Consider the following 21,068-nt stretch of genomic DNA (forward strand, 5'->3'; position numbering starts at 1 on the left):
TTAAGACAAATTATATCAAATATATATTCAGTAGAAAGAAAAACTTTTTTACAGAAGATATTCAAAATAATGACTGTTAATATCATTGCAAAGTGGTAATCTTCTTCTTACTAAATCAAACGAGTATTTTAACACTTCTGAATCTATATTAATATATAGATAATGCAATATTATTTGTTGTTTCATATTTTGCAGTGTATCTTTTGATGAAACAATATTTTTCAAAGCTCTCCAGAGAAAAAAATTTAATAGAATCTAAATCTAAAGAATGAGCTAGCTATGAAACTGATCATTTTCCATTTATCGATTTTGAATAAAGTTCACGTTCTCTCCGAACAATGGACATTCACCATGCTGTTTGTAACCACATTGTTTGACAAACGTTTTGTGGTACATTTTCTAATAAATTGCCCAATGTGTTTCATATTCATCTCGTTCGTTAGTTAGAATTCTATCGATAAAATACGATTCAATTATTTGATTACAAATGATTCTACACTACACATATTAATTATTGACTGTTGTCGTTGATGTTCAACTTGTTGTAACCAACGTGGAGATCATTAGTGCATATTACGCAAATTTAGATTTCCGTCTAAATGTAAGTTCATCGGTAAACAATTGATATCCACAAAAATGTTTTATTTATTTTATTTATTTATTAAATTTTTCATTCAAGACGCAATTTATGAATAATCTGAACGATTTAATTCTTAATTTAGGTATATAATTTAGAATAAATGAAACTTATATCGTTGAAAGATTCATTTTATATTTCTTTTAATATTAATTCTGATTCACATCCTGTTGGAAACTAATTTGTGAATTATAAGCTATTATTATTAAGAACATCAATTTCGTTTTGTTTATTAATTGCGATTTTATAACTTTTTATTGCTGTTAGAAACAAACTTTCGATTTCTTTTAATTTTTTGTTCAACTTTTGCAAAGAATTATGATATTTTGGCACACAAAGCTTACAACTTTTATTGAATTTTATTTCTTCATAATAGTACTGACTATTAATATTTGTAATAATATTTATATATATAGTAACTATTAATATTTCATCCAATCTCACAATTTGCAATTTTACAAATGTTAATTTTAAAAACTGCTGCTGAAGTTTATATTCTTAACTACATGTATTAATAGAACATAAATAATGTTACAAGACTATCTATTATTTGCATAATAGAGTCAATAACTGTTTACCAATAAAATGATATAAAGATTATAATTTTCCAATGATCTTAATAGTCGTAATTTTTAATATCTTGTAACAAAGAAAAATTTCTTTTATTATTATATCTGATCTAATAATTAAATGATCTTTAGTAAATCTATATTGAATTCATCTTAACATTGTCCATCAGATCCTCTTTGGGACTGTAAATTTTAAAATTTCAAAGTTTCTTTTAAGATTTTTCTTTCCACTTTTCAATTTATTCTTGACACCCGTTCGAAATTCATTTCATTAATAAAAATTTATTATTCATTAATAATTATTGTATCATTAAATTCGTTATTTCTCGTGGACTTTTTCTATACACGGCATGTAAACATGTAAACATTCCAATCGAAACAAAGTACGGTTGAAAGGGGACGTCTAGTGGAACAAGCGTGCCTCGTGGATGTCGAAGAAAGGCGTGCAGTGCACAGGGACGTGGAGAGGGGGATAAAGCTGGAGGTGGATTTGTCACAGGGAATCCGGTAAAGAGGAAACGACGAAAAAAGGAGGGAAAAAAAGGGAGAGAAGATGAGAAGAACAAAAAGAAGAATAAGAGGATGGAAAGGAACGGAGATAGAGAAGCAAAACCCAGGAAAATAGAAGGAGAAGGAGAGGCACGTAGCTTGTTACCACTTGTTTATCTAGCCGCGTTGCAGGCTTGTCCTCTAGGAACCTTAGAAAACCGGAACCGTTTCCTTACACCCTCCCTCCCCGCCGGTTTGTGTCTTTGCCCTCGAATGCCGGAGACATACTAAACGTACGTTGTACGTGCACTCATTAAGCTTTCTCGAAGGTACTCCATTTCTCTCTGTTACGTATCTTCGTCACTCTTCGAGCATTCGATTTCTTTTTCCGTTCCCCTTACTTTCCAGAACTCGATCCACGTATCCCCATTTGTATCCCCTTGTCTTCTTGCCCTTGTGTGTCGCTAAACCATCCTTCAAGCTCGTTTCGCCTGTTCCTCCATCCGAAACTTTGTGTATCCTTCGGCCACTCCATTTCTCTCGACGCTTTCTCCATCCTCCCCCTCGTTATCGGCTCCTTTCTGCCAGAAAATCACAAGGAACGAGATCGATACATAAGTATTTTTGGGAAAATTTTTTGGGAGGGGGGACAGCGTGTAATTGAGTTGAGATGTAATAGACTTTAAAGACATGGAGTTATAGTTATTATTTTTTCCCTTACTTTTGTTCCAGGAATCAACAGCAATTGAAGTTCTTAGGTGGAGCAAAACTAAAATTAAATATTTCTGTTCTATGATCATTAGGATTTACTTTATTATTTGCAATCGGAGAATTAACAGGAATTATATTATCAAATTCATCAATCGATATTATTCTTCATGACAGGACATTTTCATTACGTTCTAACAATAGGAGCAGTATTTGCAATTATTTACATTCAATATTAAATGATTAAAAATTCAATTTATTATAATATTTATTGGTGTGAATCTTACATTTTTCCCTCAACATTTTTTAGGATTAATATCTATACCTCGACGTTATTCAGACTACTTTGATTCATATTATTGCTGATAAATTCAATTTCTTCAATTGGATCTACTGTTTCATTAAATAGATTAATTTTTTTTAATTTTTATTATTTTAGAAAGGATAATAGCAAAACGATTAATATTATTTAAATTTAAACAATCATCTCTTGATTAAATTCAACCTCACCTCTTGAACACTCTCGTATTGAAATCCCATTATGGTTTTGTCGAAAATTATATCAGTTAATTATATCTATTAGAAAAGTTCTACCCTAGTTGAGTTGGGATAAGTGAAAATTTTTTTTAAGAAATTGAAAAACGTGACTTATAATAATTTTAACGAAGATTCGTGTAGTAAAGTAGATTTTATTTACTAAGGTTTGAAGGTTATGCAAATATGAGAATCCAGAGATAAAAGAGAGAAGAGTTTGCAGTTTAAATAAACTTTTTTTAGATAAGTCAATTCGACAAATACGGTAGATCTCTAATTTATTCACTTCGTTTAACTTTTTTCATGCTCTAAAAAAAAATTTTTATAGCAAGAAAATATAAGTCGTTTTCATTCAAGATAGAAAATTTTTCATTTTATAAATATATTGAAACCAAAGATAATTACGAAGAATTATGGCCATAAGTTTATAATGCTTATTGCTGAAATTTTATATGAGATACTCCACTACATATATATAGTTACAGCATCATCGACTACTCAGTCGACATGATTACTATTTATATTGATATAACTCTATTAATAATATCTGGATAGACAGCATTCAATTTATTAATCAAATCTGTATACACAGTTATTCAATAGCACTGAAACTTTTTTTTATTAATATCTCGAAGAGTGAAAATTGATTAAAGCTAAAATTTTATATTTGAAGTTCTCATTCTGCAAATTTTATGTCGATCGATCACAAGAGTTTTTCGGAGTTGCAGTTTTACTGTCTATCCTTCGATTTGATTTAGATAATTAAGATAAAATTAAACCCATTAAAATCCAGAAGATAATTCATTTGTTATGTACATTTTGAAGAAGAATTGTGATAAGTGTGACATATAGTAATTATAAAAAATATAATTATATATAATGATTTATATAAAAATACTAGATAAATATCAATTATATAGTGATGCAAACAAAATTCAACGTAATAGTAGTAATAATTCCTTGCATCTTGAAAATTAAGATGATTGTAGAAAAAAATTATTCAAAATGTTGATTTTCACAATATATTAAAAAATCCAATAACTTAAGCTTAATAACGATTTTTGTTTTGATTATTTAATCCAAAGAAATTTATATTACATATTTACAATGTTATATCGAATTATTATTGATTCATAAGTTTATATTGAAATGAATGCAAAAAGGAATAATTATATTATTTGAGGCAGAAAATCGTAATCTTTACAAACATACGAAGAAGAAGCAAAGCTATCCCAAATAATCAGTTAAGTATTTGATATCTATAATTAATATTCATGACATGTTAAAAGAAAAGTCATCTAATTTATTTTGCTATAATTTATTGTTAATTATTATATTAATATTAATTAATTAATTATTGATTATAACAAAGATTACATTACATTGATATAATAATTATCTAGATCATTTAAAAAAGAAATTTTCTTACCAATTTTGGATAATATTTTAGAGCACAAGATTTTTTCTATGTATATAACCGTTTTAGTTTTTAGATAAAAAAAAAAAAAAAGATTGCTATTACATAAAATTTCTGTATATAATACATTCGTGACAGCTGACATAAATAATCAAAATTAATGGAAATATTTAGTTATTTTTATTTAAAAGATATTCAAGTATAGCAATGTAAATGATTTTTCAGTGAGGGTTCCATATTGCGCGACTACCTACGAGTGAATCAATTATTCACCATTTCTTTTATTAAATCATTCTAGCATATATATCTATATATATATAGTTGATTAGTTATTGTATTCACGAAAATATATACGAGCGATAAGTTCGGATGAAGATAAATTAATCCCAATGGCTGGCAAGATCGCTAATTTGAAATTTACGACTGCAGTTGTCGGCGGCTCTTCATTCAAAATCCGCTTCACATTTATTCGTTACGCTTCATTGATGCGCATGATTTATAATATGATTATTCTTTTATCATTTGATAATATAGACACGTAATGATGCATAACAATGATAAATACAAATAACACGATTAATGACTTAATGCCAGTCTTGCATTATATAACAAAACGTTGTTATATAAAATATAATATATTTGTAGGATATTTTACGTATTTTTACCATTTTACAGACCAGAATAAATACAGAAGTTACTAAACAAAAATTGAAGCTTGTTTATTGAATTATAAACAGTTTTAGATAAAGATAAGATTTAGATCAAGCTGCACCAGTTTAAATGAAAATAAGAATATTATATGAACATAGACAAATGCTTTCTAAGAAAATTATAATAAAAATATGAAATCTAAAATCGATAGCGAGTTCGTCGTTGTGAACAGGAATTTATAATAATAAACGTTGTTACGTTACATTTTGTCAAAAAGATTGACTGCATCTTCGTTTCTACATTTTTAAAAACCAAATCTTTTAAAAGAAGTTTCTTTACTCTTTATCAATGTGGTTTCATACTTTTAAAATTTTAAATTATTAAATTTAAATTAAATTCAAAAATGTAATAAAAAATTATCATAATATAAAAGATCAAACAATATTAATTAATGATCAACTTATATTTAAAACTTATGTATTCTCTATGCTTTATCTGTACTACTATGTGGTTTCAATTAGATGGCTGTCATTATGCGAGACCTGTTAGAGAATAACTGAACAAATATTTTGATTTGAAAGATGGATTGGTCGAGGGAGACACGTTGTTTGGTCTTCGAGATCGTCAGATCTTTCACCCCTAAATTTTTACTTGTAATTTGAGGAACAATGAAAGCGATTGTACATATCATTCAAATATCAATTCGAGGCAAGAACCAATAAAAAGAATTAATAGTGCATTCATTCAACTAAAGCAAAATAAAGATGAAATATGGAGAATTGATAAATTTAGTTTTCCTAAGATGTCAAGTTTGCATAACACTTGGACACTTTGAAATGGAAACTATAACTTCTTTTTAATGTTTATATATAATATTTTTTTCTTGGTTTTATTCATAGAACATATTGGTGCAGTTTAATCGTTTAATCCGGGGACACCCGATATTCATCGATTAAGGATTAAAGATCAAAATAATATTGAAAAGCATTGCCAACAAAATTGAAAAACATACAACATGTTGTCTATGAATATAGTTATAAAACATTTGTTATTGACATCCTTATTCTTTTCATATCACTCATGCTTCGATTTTCAATAGTGATTTGAACAGACAAGAGATGATATAACGAGAGGAGACAAGACTCGACATTAAAGAATGCAATGAGAAGAGGAATCATATATATATGTCAATAAAAAACAATCCACTTTCTGAAATATTTATTTTTATGAAGATCGCATCAGTGGATTATTTGTATTTGAATAAAATGAATCAAAACGTGATTCGTACTAACTATAAGTAGTATAGATAAAGCATAGAGAATACATAAGTTTTAAATATAAGTTGATCATTAATTAACATTGTTTGATCTTTTATATTATGATAATTTTTTATTACATTTTTGAATTTAATTTAAATTTAATAATTTCAAATTTTAAAAGTGTTAAATAACGATTATCATTACATTTTTTTAAAAAGGTAAATTAAATATTAAAAATATATATATATAGCAGCTAAAATATAGAAATAGTTTATTAACTGTATAATTTATATACAATATCACTATAGAAAAATCACTTATATCTATTTTCAATTAGTGAGTCAATGTATGAGTTAATTAATTAAATTAATCAAGTTGATTTAGATCAATCAATTCAATCAAATCAAATAAATGAATTAATAATATTAAAGACTTTTCGCATTGTTTAGATTTTATTATCCTATTGAAAATGAATCGATCACTTATCGATTGACAATAATACTCGTTTTCTGTATTTCACTTTCCATTTTTTTCTTTTTTTTTTATGTCATTTGATAACACGCAATCAACACGGCAGTATGAGAAATAAGAATCGATCGATTATCTTCATTTTTCATACGGTAAAATCGAAGGAAAGTAAAAAAATCTAAAAATTAAAATCACCTCACAATAATTTACACGTTTAATTAAAAATGAATGTCGACTTATTATGGATCAATAATGCTTATTTCCCACGATGCTTTATTATGCATAAACAATAACATATGCAAAAACACATAGTAAAAAAAAAAAAGAAAGAAAACAATAAAACAATATGAAAAATTGAAAACTATATAAAATTTTAAAATAGAGATATATTAGATTTGATTTAACAATGTAAATTTGGAAAATAAAATATTTCGAGATTTTGAAACTTAAAATTTATAGAGCTTAAAAATTGAAGAGTTATGAAAGTTCAAAATTTCACGTTTTCAAATATCTATTGTCAAAAATTTTTATCGTTGAATAAAACAAAATGTGAAATATTGAATACTTCAAGCTTCTTCGAAAATTCTAAAGATAAGTTTTTGTAAAAAGTAATTATCCTAAAATATTTAGAGAATTTTTTGCTGTTATTTCTTTATTTTTTAATTTTATTTTGTACTTAATTTCTTGATTCATAGAGTAAATTGATTTTTTTCAATGTCAAAATTATTGACATTTTCACAGGTAAAAAAATCGAGCTGATTTAATAATTCGAAATTTATGATTATATATGAATTTAATATATAACACATTAAGAATAAAATCCTTAACTCATCACTGTTTATAATAAGAAATAAATATTAAATATTATAATAATATAATAAAATTCTTTAAGAAAATACCTCCTTTTGAATTGTTTATAATTAAATTCATAATTTATATGAATATGAATATACTACCATAGTTCCATAATTTGTCAATTTATGATCAGCTGATAGTTTATTTGTACAAGGAAATATGTATTCATGCGCAGTAACTTGCTACTGCATATTGCAATTCATATTGCGTATATGTCAAACTGTTTTTATAAGTGTACTTTGCAGAAAGGACAATTGCATTGGTAATTACATAGATGAAGGGAAAGACGTGTATGCATGTATGTACAGTTAATTACAAAAGTTTGCATATATTATTTTATGAGGAAGCTCATCAAACAAAAATTATTTAATAAAAGTTTGTATGTATACATATAATAGATTATGTAATCAGTAATTTTTTTTTTATAGAAAAGATTTTCTGTATAGAAGTGAAATTAACCTAAATTTTAGCTTTATTTAAAATAAACTATTACTTAAAAGTATTTTTAACAATAAGATTAATGGAACATTAAAATTTAAACATTTTCTGAATTTTATATCATTACAAAATCATATTTTAAAAAATAAAAGAAAATGAAACTTTAAGATTTAATTTCATTTCCTTTTCCTATTAATAAAAGAATCTATATTATATTATAATTATTTATATCTATATATTATATACATATTTATTTATATATTATTATATTCTATATATTTTCAAGTTTCAAATAAAATTATTATATAAAGTATTTGAAGATTTTTGTGATTGATTATATATAATTATGAATGTTTATGGAAAAATTTTTGTCATTAAAGATATAATATAAATATGAAAATTGTTTCCATTTATATTGTATTTATGTATAATGTTTTTAATAATTTCTAATAATATTAAAAAAAAATATAATGTAAAAAAAAATATTTTTCTTTAGAACATGATTCTCTAATTAATTATAAATAAATTATTTTTAAATTTAAATTAAATTTGTCAAATTTTAACTTATTATATCTATAATCTATATGATTCAATTTTTTTTAAATAATATAACAATTATAGTAATAATAATAACAATTAATATTTTTTTACAATAATAAATAATTTTTTTATGTAGAAATGATTAAAAAATTTAAGACATTTAATATTATAAAAGAATTCAAGACGTTCCATGCACTAATGAAATAGAAATAATGATGAGATTTCACAAAGAAATCCTATAAACAAAAAATTCTCGTTTGATCATTGCTAAAATAAAATGTGAAACAAATACAACATTAATTCATAAAACATCAAAAGATTCGATGGACGAAGTTTAATTGGAATATTGACGATACAATTTGGCAGTGTATTCAAATATTTCGATTCACCGTTTCAGAGAATCGCGATAGGAAAAGATGGATTGAAAGAATAAGAATGAATAATCCAGAAAAAAAAAGAAATTGATGGCATAGAATTTACCTTTCCTCGTTAAATTCGTAGATCACCGATATCGGTTGAATGAAAATCTCATTACTCTCGTTATATCCATCCAGCACGGATCTGAAACGAGAAAACTTTATAATTGGTACACCAGTTTTCTGTTGTAATATTAAACAAATTCTTTTCTTTCTTCCTCAAATTAAAGAATCATGGTTTACGTTTATTATTTCAATGTGCGCTAAGTATTTTTTATTTCTTTTATTTTATTCTTTTCTTGACAGCGAGAATTGTGCTAGATAAAGTTTTTTATCTCATTGTTCATTGTTATTAAATAGGTTAACATTGAATTGTGGTTTTCTTTTGTAGAATTATCTAAAAATACATGAAAAATGAAGTCGTGAAAAAAATTATACAATATTCGCAAAAATATTGAATTATTCATTTTTTAAAGAAAGCTATTTGTAGAATGGATAAAATAAATTTAATTATAAAAAACTATTTAGTTATAATCTATTTTATTCTTTAGTTATAATTGTTCTTAACATTTCAATTGATCAGTTGAATTAGTTGAAAAATTTTTATTGTCATTTTTACAAATTTTATTATGTTTTATTATGTTTTGATCAATTTCTTCGATCTCTTTATGTACTAACAATTAAATTTTTAATTTCTCATAGAATATCTCATAGAATATCCTGGAATTTGGAAAACAGAAATTTTACAATCATTACAATCTTTAAACCATACTTGAATATTTGTGCTATGGTATACAAAAATTATCGTATTGAAATTTGAATATTTTTATGTTTGTGTTAAATATATCATGTTTTTTAGCACATAAAACAAATATATCATGGAATAAAATGAGAAAAGTATTATGTTTAAAAAAATACATAAGATTTGTTTGATAAAGTATGAAATACAATTAATCTTTATATCTGAGTATGAATTTTTTTCTATTTTTTTTTTTGAAATTTCAATTTATATTTATAATTTAAAAAATTTTTTTAAATAATTAAAAAAAACTTAATTTATAAGGTAGATGTGATAGATTCACATTAATATTAAGAAAAAAAAGTTTTCAAGTTTTCATCAAAAGTTGTAATGGTATGGAAAGATTTTAATGCATTAGGAAAACTATTGCTTTTATCTATCATGATAAATAGTACACATCAATGAGTTTTAAAGATGCATTTCTTTTCATATATTGAAAAACATGATACAATATTTAAACTTCAACAAGATAACCTCTCAATCTTATGTATACTATATATAGTATAGTTTAGAGATCACAATATTTAAAATTAAAAACTTGGTAAACAAATATTAAATAAGTTAAAAACAGTTAACTTGAAAGAGAAAGAAATCGATCAAGATACAAATTTCTAAAAAATGAAGCAACGAGAATTTTTTAACTAATTTAATATCATGGATCAATTATTGATTATTAAAAGTAATTATTAATAAATTATAAACAAATGGTTTTTTGTAAATTTATACTTTTGTTTATTTTATAAATAAGTTTTATAAAAAGACAAGTAATTCATTGATTCTACGAGTATTATAAAATTTCTTTTCATGACTATTGTTAATTATTTAATTATGTTCATTTAATTAATTAATTATGCAAAAGAAAAATTGCAAAAGAAATTTAATATTTATTCAAATCTGTTACAACAAACTTAGTTAAATGGATTATCTTTCTCTATAATATAAAAGAAAGAGAAATGTTTGAAAAAGCTAATATATTAACTGTTGTCGTGAATTTTACATAATCATATCATAATTAAAATATTTTAAAAAATTACGAAACAAAAGAAGAAAGAAAAAGAAAATCTAATAATAAATTTTTTATTTTATTAAGTGAAATTTTGTTTATATGAATTCTATTCATATATACAAAATAATGTTTGATTATTTAAATTTTAATTAAACTTAATTTAATTAGGTTAAGTTAAATTATCTTATCAACTTATGCTAAACAACGCTTTATTTACATAAACATTTATCATGATATAATTGAAAATTATATTTCTAATCTAATTTCAAAATAAAAAATTCATTCGTTAAACATTAAATAATTACTTTGTTTGTAAATTTATTTTCAAGTTTGATACATTATTTATTTTAGAGCGTTAAATGTTTTATGAAATTCTCTCATATAAATACAAACTTTTATTAACTGAAAAAGTTAGTGCTGGTTAAAAAAGTAAATTTCTATGAAATAAATAATGTATAAACTTATTTGCCATAGCAAATTCATATAAATCGAATTTTAATAAAATTACATTACGAATATATACGAATTATTCATGTAGATAAACAATAAAATTTTAACAGATATATTCTATTGTTATTTCCTCTTATTTAACTGCTCTAATCAAACTTTAATACTATATATATTTAATTATCTATAAATATTAATTAAAATAATTAATATATATATATATATTAATAATAATAAATATTATCTAAATAATACTATTCTGCTTTTTTAAAATTTAACGATTCATAATTATATTGTTATATTAAATTAATTTGAATTTTGAATTATTACTTTTAATTACTGCAATATTTTACGCAATCCTATTTAAGGCGAAGAAGAAAATTTATGTCGACATTTTCCCTTTCATAATTTAATAATTGTTGTAAGATTGCCATGACTCGCGGCCATTACCGATGTTTCTCATTCAATAAAACGTCGGGAACTATGATTGCTATGAGAATGCGAATTTTACGAGCGCGAACTCCATGAATTTATCGTCAGAGTGCACGAAAGGAAGCATAGACACGTATACGTACCTTTATGTCCACTTAAATCGACACGATCTAAAATTCCGTTTCGTTGCTCTTACACTTTCCGTCATTTCGCATGGATGTTTATTCATTCCCTCGTCGAGACACTTTCTTAAACCTTTGAGCATTGGCCAGAAGACGAATAAGAAAGCCACGAAAATTACCAACAACCAAAGAGGAGAGAATTCATCAGCTTTCTGAGTAGAGACAGTATTAACATTCATGCAACTTTTCGCGTTGGTGAGAAGCGAATTTTAATTTAACGTTAACGTCTTTTAACTTAGCTTTCTTATTTTCAATCACGAAATATAATATTATTTAATTGATGATTACGATTCTGATGTTGAAGAGAGTATTTATGGGATTTATGTTTCCATTTTTTGGATACCTTGTGATGTTAATTTTTGATAGAAGAAATGAAAATGCGTAGTAAAATGAATTTTGTTAATTCTTCGAACATACTATTTTTCTAAAACATATCGAAATGAAATTATCTAATTCTCGATTTGATAACACTGTGAATTATTGATAAGAAATTATCCTATATACGAAAATAAATAAAATAAAATTTTAATTTTTAAGTTTATTTTTACGAAAATCGAAATTGAATATAATATATAATTAAGAAATAATTAAGAAGTAATTCTATTTTGCATGAATCAATGAATTTTCAAATTTGATTTTTTTGAAAATATTTCAAATAAGAAAGTTTTATATATATTTTTCATTTATTTTTGCATGTAAATAACCTATTGCTAATTCATTTGTATTCATAAATTAATTTCATTTTTTTTTTTTACTACGAAATAAATAATTAAATAAAAAAAGTTTTTACATATGGAATCACTATTCCTATTCATTAATTATCACATATTCTATCACATATTCTAGATATTACAATGAACAAACTAACAAACTTGAAACACTATATACATTATTGCATTTATTATCTACAAATTCTCGTAATAATGTTCCAAAGTTACACAAGTTTGACGGCGCATCAGTATGAACTTACATTCAAATACATAGTAGATATTTAAGCATTCGTGTCTCAATACAAAATACAGAATATATAATTTGAATATTTTTTGGATATTATTATTTGGTTATAATAAGAATTATAAATAATTGTAATATAGAATAAATATTATAATAATAGATTACGTCTATATTTATAAAAAAAAGATAATTATTAAATAAACATATATATATAATTGAGATTTTGCACACAATAAGACAAGATTTTTATAGCATAGAATAATAATAATAAAAATCAGAGTATATTTAAATTATTAAAAATATATTATGAATGCATGAGTATATAATAATATTTACATCATATTTAAATATTTTTATTGTAATTGATGCAATTAGTTAAAAATAATTAGTTAATTTATTACAAATTTTGAACACAATAATAAATTTCTACATTAGCGCGCTATAAAAATTGCAGAAGTTTAAAAATCTGCAAATATATTATATTTTAAATTAGTTAGATATTCATAATATATTTTTAATTTCAAAAACATATGTATTGAAAAAAAAATAAGTTTTCGTTTTTGAATTTCAACGATATTTTAATTGAAACGATCTAATCCAATGATATAACAATACTATGATCCTTCAAACTTAATTTTCAATATCAAAATCTCAGAGATGTTTTATCATTCTTTCGTTAGTTTAATGATGTTTCATCTCTTATAAATTATTTCTCAAAAATGTAATTATTTTATAAAACGTACCATTATTTTCACTTGATATTGTATCAAAATATACAGCTATAAAACACATTTCTAATTCTTTCGTTAATAAACAGAATTTTAATAATCCTCTAAAGCAATGTTTCTCAAGATAGAATATAAGTTTCACAAAGATAAGGTAATTTAAAATTAGATTGAAGAACGATTAATTAGAAATCAATATTCGTATTATCGATATAACAAAAAGTAAAACAATTGATTATTATGACAGAGAATAAATATCTATTACGCGTGATATTGGTGTGATGGGATATGGATGGAAAAAATGTAGGAAACACTGTTCCAAAGCACCTATTACATTTGATCTCGATGGAATTCGATTCACGGTAAAGCTATTAACTTCCTGCTCCTCTGGCGGTCGCATTAGAACGCAATTCGACACATTGTTCGCGCCGAAGGTATGTCTGTGATTAGACGCGTGCAACGTTACAATTCGGTGCATATGTGCCCTATGCGTTCCACCATCGTGCGATCGAAATTATGCGACGTTTGTAATAATAACGCAGCTAATTGCTATAACGAATAGCGCGCCACAATTTAATATCGTATATCGTAGATATCTCATGCGATACGTGAAAAGGCATTAACTGGAGTATAATGGATCGCGATATTTCTCGCGTTCGCACGAGAATTGTGTCGTTTCGCCTGTTACAAACATTTCTTTTCATTGTATCCAGGCGAGATATAGGATCTCGATCGAATTCCAATTGGAAATTTCAACAAGTGATTATTTTTCAAAAATTTTCAACGTTTAATTTAGGATGATGTGTTTTGAATCAACACTTGTGGAATTAATATCTGGCGTGGAATTATGAAAGAGAATAAAAAGTTAATACTCGTTAAATTAATTATTTACGAACGTGACTCGTAATAATTGGAACGCAAAGTTGTTAATAAACGTTTTACGTGGATATTTGATTCCCATGTGAATTAAACAAATATATTTTATTAATATATCGCATTAGTGTAACATTAATTTCAAAAATATATCAAATTTTGAATTAAATTTTTTTACGAAAGTTAACTGTATTTGTGCAAATGTAATATTTATTTTTTTTTATAATTTTGAAAATAATTTTTCAAATTCATTGTGATTGATTTTTCTGTGAATCTATCTCAAAAAACTTACTCAACAAGTGAAATTTAAAAATATAATTTTTGTTTTTTATCAAACAAGAAGTGTATATTGTACTTTAAGATATATATGTTTGGATTATTGATTAAAACTGCTTAGAAAACAGTTGATTTAAAAATAAATTTCATTTTTTCGAACAGCGTAATAAATGAATTTTTCACATCGCGTTAGTTATTGTACCTCTTGCAAAAATTCTATGTAAAACATAAATTTATTTATTGATAACTATAAAAAATAAATAATAATAATAAAAAACATGTACTAAAAGAATTAATTGAAACATAGTAATTGATTTTTCTTTTTCTTTATTTTAATTGTTGTTAAAAATTATAATAATATTTTAAAAAAAGTTTTTCAACAAAAAATTAAATTATATTTTGAATATATTAAAAGATATGAATAAAATAAAAATATTTATTTTAATAAAAACTTTAAAAATAATATCAAAACTTTAAAAATACTATTAATTACAATTAAATAGTATAAATAACTTATTATTAGAACGATTAATTTTTATTTATTCTTCAAATTCAATTATTATTGCATTAACTTTTCATTTTATTAGTGTTCAGAATATAGAAAAATAGACATTATTCAAAATATCAATAACGAATTTTGTAAAAATTTATAACTTTTGTATAATACAAATTTTTCGATCAATTTGTTTGAAATTTTATAATGAATTTTGAATTTCTTATTTGTATTTTATTAATAAGAATTATCATACTGATTTTCTTTATTCTTTTATTGTATATTCAAAATATGATATGTATAATAAAATATATTCAAATTCAATGAAATGTAAAAAATTAATCTATCATGTATAACTTTTAATATCTAACAAAAGATACGTTTTTAAGGGAAGAATATCAAAAAAAATTTTTAAAGATATATTTTAAAAATATTCGAATATCTTGAATATGGTAAAAAATTTTATTCCATAATACACAAAATATACAATCCGTTATTTTTAAAAAAAATCTTAAGAATAAAATATTTTGAAAAAAATAATAAAATATAAATTAGAAAAGAATTCAACATATATCATATTCAATTTTATTTGCATACATATATATAAACAAAAATAGTTATGAAAATGAATTTCATACATAAATTTCATAATTAGGAACTTTGAACTGTTTCTAAGGAATATTTCTCAATGAAAATTTTCTTATGTGTCCTAAGATTAAGGAAATATAAAAACGAAAAGAATCTGATAATTTAATAAAAGAAGCTGATTCAGTACTTAAAAAATAATGAGAAAAGTTTATATAAATTATATTGTTTAACAATTTGAATTCGACTTTAATTTTTGAGATACATGTAAAAATATTTCTTATATGAGATATTACTGTATATTTTTTTATTCTTTAATTTTTATTTAGATTAAGTTTGAATTTGAATTTAAATTTGAATTAAAAGTTTTTTTTCTTAAAAATATCTTATATTTTATTTATCTCTCGAATGCGAAACAATCAAGAGATAAGCCTAAATCTGAATTTAAATTCTAGAAACATCTTTTCAAGATTCAAAGATTTAAAAAAAACACACAAAAGTTGATATACAAAAATATCATCGAAATTAAGTTATAAATAATTGAAGTTTGTATTGAAAACGAAACAAGATAGGCATAGACTGATACCATTCTATTTCCATCTTCAGCATCGTCGTATTTTGTTTTTGCTTCACTTCATTTAATGCAAATTTGCTTATAACTTAATGAATAAATCTTAAACGATATTTTTATCAACTTTTCTTTTTTGATTTTGGTATATTTTCTAGAATCACATACAAAGTATGATTCTATTAATATATTAACACTCTACTAATATATTATGTGTCCCACGAATATATTAAAATCCTATAACACATATATTACTATAGTACTAATAATATTATACAATCTCAAACAATAATCGTTACAATAACCGATTTTACGTGGAATATCTTCTCCATATTAAAACCAATATCGTATATTATTGTATTTGACAGCAATAATTAATAATAATTGATGATATAATAGTAATGTTTGTGTATGCAACATTCAATATATTAGTTTGTACGGGTAAAATTCAATGTATTGTAAGTTTTTTATTAATGTCTCGAAAACTAAACTAAATACATGGAAGTTAAAATCCTCTCCATTTATACCAAACTTCACATCGATCGAAAACGCATATTTTGAAATATAACGATAAAAAAATATTATTTTCCTTATAATATTTAAGATATAACTAAATTTTTTTTAAATCTAATTAACAAAAGAAACAAAATATAATTTGAAAACGACAATGGAATAATCGTTTCAATTGATTTATAATAAAGAAATCTCAAAAGACTCATTTTTTTTGCACGATACGTATGCAAATAGAATGAGACGTGATTATCACTAATGCAACCCAGCTGAATGTGGAAGGACAGTTGAATGATATTTATTCCTAGAAAATTTAGGACGACTAATTTGGTAGAGTTACTATCCAACAGAGTTTCCTTGAATTTGTCCTAGTTTTTAGAACGTTCAGGGACGTCTGAAGAAATTTCCTACAGTAATTCGAGTTTTCTGATTTTATTAAAGATTTGCAATTATGTTAATAAACGTCTAAAATAGTTTGTAAGATTACTTTCACGTTAATTGATTACTTCTTTGAATTTAATTCACTTGTAAATAATCCCCTGTCAAATTTTTATTACATATTACATATTTATACATATATGTGATATTATAAAATGAAAATATCGATATAGGACATTAATATATAGGTATTCCAAGTTGCATGTAATCGAATATGAATGGATTCCTTATAAAAAAAATAAATCGAAAATATAGAATAATGATTTTTCATTTGAAGTTTCGTTTTCAAGAAGATGAAAATTCTTGAAAATAGACATATATTTGCTATATTTTTGATGTAACCGATTTATAGTATTAGTATTTTAAAAATATTATACAACTTACGTTACTAAAAAAATTGCTGAAAGTTGTGTCTATTTTGAATAACAAGTAGTTGTTTGTCGAATCATCGATGGCAATGAATTTTCTGTCCATATTTGATTAAATATTTGTACGATTTTTTCTTTCTCTGTTGTTCCCTGTTGCTATGATCTTCAGCCAAAATCGTAGCAAGTGCATACATATTATAGATATATTCAACAAATTTTCAAAGTTCATTTTCTTGAAAATGAAATCTCAAATGAAAATCGTTATTTTCGATTTACTTTTTCATGAGGAATGCACGGTTATATATGGATTAAAATTCATAATATAAAAAAAGTTACAGAAATAATAGATCAAATAAATACAACAATGAAAAATAGAAAAATTGCATTACAATATTTTTTGAAAAATATATTTGAAATTTGAATAATTATCAAATATACATATATTTCATTTATTTTTAATTGTATTAGATAAATCAATAAAAAGCTGTATATATTATATGCAGAAAAAAAATATTTAGAATAAAATATTATGTTTTTAAAAAAATCGAATTTAAAAATTTGTTAAATAATTGTATATCTAATTAATTATCGTATGATATATATACTTGATCAATTGACTATTTAATGTATTTCATGATCAATATATTTCAATTCAATAACTTTTTATTGATTATTCAGAAATTAACCAAATTTGAGCATATTTATTAAATTTTTAAATTTACATTTCTGAAAGATGAGGTTTTCAATACAATTTGTCACAAGTATCTAATCTTTTATTTTGTGTCTTCATTATCTAGTTTGAATTTTTATTATATTTGGTATATATATGCACTTTGTACATTTAATTTTTATTAATCAATATACAATTTCTTATAAATATTTTAATCTTCGCAATTTTCAAAATCTTTTCAATAAAACATACGTAAAATAAAATTGTTCACATAAAAAAAAAATTTATCGTTTACTTTTCATTACGCATATTTGTGTATTTAATCAAAAATAACTTTTCAACAATAGTAATAAGCTCTTTGTTTTCTCAGAATTTCCCATTATGCGATTCAAATTAATCTACTATCGTACAAAATATACTGTGAATAATAAATTGCAGTATATAAGTAATGCATCCCATATACCAAAAAATTATCTGAAAATAAATTTCTATCTGAACAATTTTCAAACTTGACATTATCAATTTTATCAATTTTCTTTGTATCCATATATATATATATATTGCATGTGATTTATTTAAAAATGTGTAAATATTTAAAAAAAAATAGTACAAAAAAATATATAAGGAGTATATATAATGCTTGTTTATTATTTATTTATTTTGTAAAGATTTTGAAAACTATGTTTAAATTTTTAAATATACCTATACTCTTTATTATATATTTTTATAGATCAAAATGTTCTCAAAACATGATCTATACATGCATTCTGCATTAGCAATGTTGAAATATCAAATTACAAATTCGATATGCTATCGATATTAGCAATATTTGATCGCTATACCACAAATGAATTATTTAGTTGGACTGTGTACATTATGATTGTACGAAGAATTTGTATGCATTCGCATTTGTGAATACATTGCTACTAAATTCTAAGCCATAAATTGACTTCTTGCTTTTTCTTCAATATGTATTCCATTAAATAAAATTTGTATCTTTTTAAAAATCTTTTTAAATCTATCTTTTTTAAAAATTATTACTCTAATTTTTAGTATAATTCTTTGAAATTCCATGATTCTTTCTATATGATCTTTTTTTTGTAATTTATCTATTACGTTTAATCTTGCATAGTTTGAAAACTTTTTACGAAGTTAAACGTAGATTAATGTTTTAAAAACGTTTTGATATCATATAAAAATATGTAATGGAAAATATAGATTCTTATTTAAATATTTGAATGCAATATATTCATAAGTTTTTTCAAAGTTATCACAAGAAATACCACAACAAATAAATATGTGTAGCATATATATACTTTCTCGTCCATTCATACTTTTCGAGATATTTACACATTTTCAAATAAATTACACACACTGCATATAATATATCTATCAATGAGAAGTTAAGAATTTTTTCAATTCCTATATATTTAAGTAAATATTCAATATTTTTTTTTTTTTTTTTGACCAAAGTTTGCTCGCCGTTCCAATTACGTTGAACGTGCGGACGTAATTTTTTTTCATCTCCGGTGAAAAATAAAAATTTGATTTGGCGAGCGAAGATTCAAGGAAGGGCGAAATCCAGCGTTTTAAGTCCATTATACGCTGCTTTCACGAGCACCGGTTCCACGATAAAATCAACAACGGCCGCTCGATTTACTGAGTCACTAATTTCGCGATTAATCCATTGTCGTAGCTTCCTCGTACTAATTAAATTACTATGGTCTCTCGCCCTTGGCACCGTTATGGACTACGATCCATCGATCCTTTCGCTTGCAGCTCTCGGCCATTACATTATCTACGCTGCTTCAAATGCGACTTAGAAGTTGGAAAACTTGAAACATTATTAAAAACGTTGCGTGAATACTTTTCTATGAATTATTTTAAAATAAAATAAAAAGATATCAAAGATATATGGATAATTGGATAATGAATCAAAATGAAAATCATAAATAACAAAATAGTATTTTAAACAATATTTTTGAGAATATATAAGATGGTTAGGATATTATTATCTTTTATATATATTAGAATGTTACTATCTTTTATATAATAGTTTTATGTCATTATTATTGTAAGCAAAAAATTTCGTTAGATGAAATTAAATGATTTCAAGAAGAGCATAATTTGTTATTAGTTTTTTTTTTATAGAAGAATATGTAAAAATATTTTTTTTTAATTATAATCATATATTATTTATTACACTAATTGATACAACTTAATATTTCCTACAAGAAAGTATTAGCTTATGTATATCCAAAAATTATTAGTTTAGGATTGTAATGTAACTGTAAAATTTATCATATGAAAGAAACATAATTAAAATATCTCTAAATAATTTTTTGATATAAGTAAGTTATTAATTTTTTATAGAGAATATCAAATTATATCAACTAGTATGGTAAAAAATATATGATCCTAAAAGAAAAATAATTTTCATATATATGCGTCCACTTATAAAAATTAATAAAGATATAATATAATATCAAAGATATAATATAAAAATATCAAAATATTTTTTCTAAAATCATTCAAATATTTGCGAAACAATTTTTCACTGTTACAAATAATAACAATAATGAAAATCAAGATAGTAATATCTGGTCAATAATATTGTATAACTTGAAAATTTATTAAGTTTAATTAATTAATTTTCGATTTGAGTTTAAATAGAAAGTAGATATAAGATATTATTACATATTTTATTTCATTTATTATATTATATTATTTATACTATATATTTATTATATATAAAAATAAG

General features: G+C 23.4%; 1 protein-coding gene across 5 annotated transcripts in view; it reads right to left on the minus strand.

Annotated features, from left to right (window-relative positions):
* Positions 1-21,068, minus strand: part of LOC100869913 (uncharacterized) — a 255,212-nt gene that overhangs the window by 75,358 nt on the left and 158,786 nt on the right. Inside the window, exons 6-7 of one of the 5 annotated variants that reach the window (XR_015290691.1) lie at positions 9,046-9,126; positions 1,378-2,276 (exon numbers count right to left, since the gene is read on the minus strand). The exons of 1 other annotated variant lie outside the window; for it this stretch is intronic. Coding sequence is in view for 2 of the 4 variants with exons in the window: in XM_086903117.1 (XP_086759243.1) it covers positions 2,172-2,276 (105 nt within the window). In the remaining 2 variants the exon portion in view is untranslated. Of the gene's footprint in view, positions 1-1,377; positions 2,277-9,045; positions 9,127-20,027; positions 20,142-21,068 lie in introns of those variants that run through there. 3 more of the 5 variants (XR_015290692.1, XM_086903117.1, XM_086903118.1) reach the window with 3 other exon arrangements.

The sequence above is a fragment of the Apis florea genome, unplaced genomic scaffold (assembly GCF_048593485.1).
Source record: "Apis florea isolate Af1SG1 unplaced genomic scaffold, ASM4859348v1 contig_2274_pilon, whole genome shotgun sequence".
In the NCBI taxonomy this organism is placed as follows: Eukaryota; Metazoa; Arthropoda; class Insecta; order Hymenoptera; family Apidae; genus Apis; species Apis florea.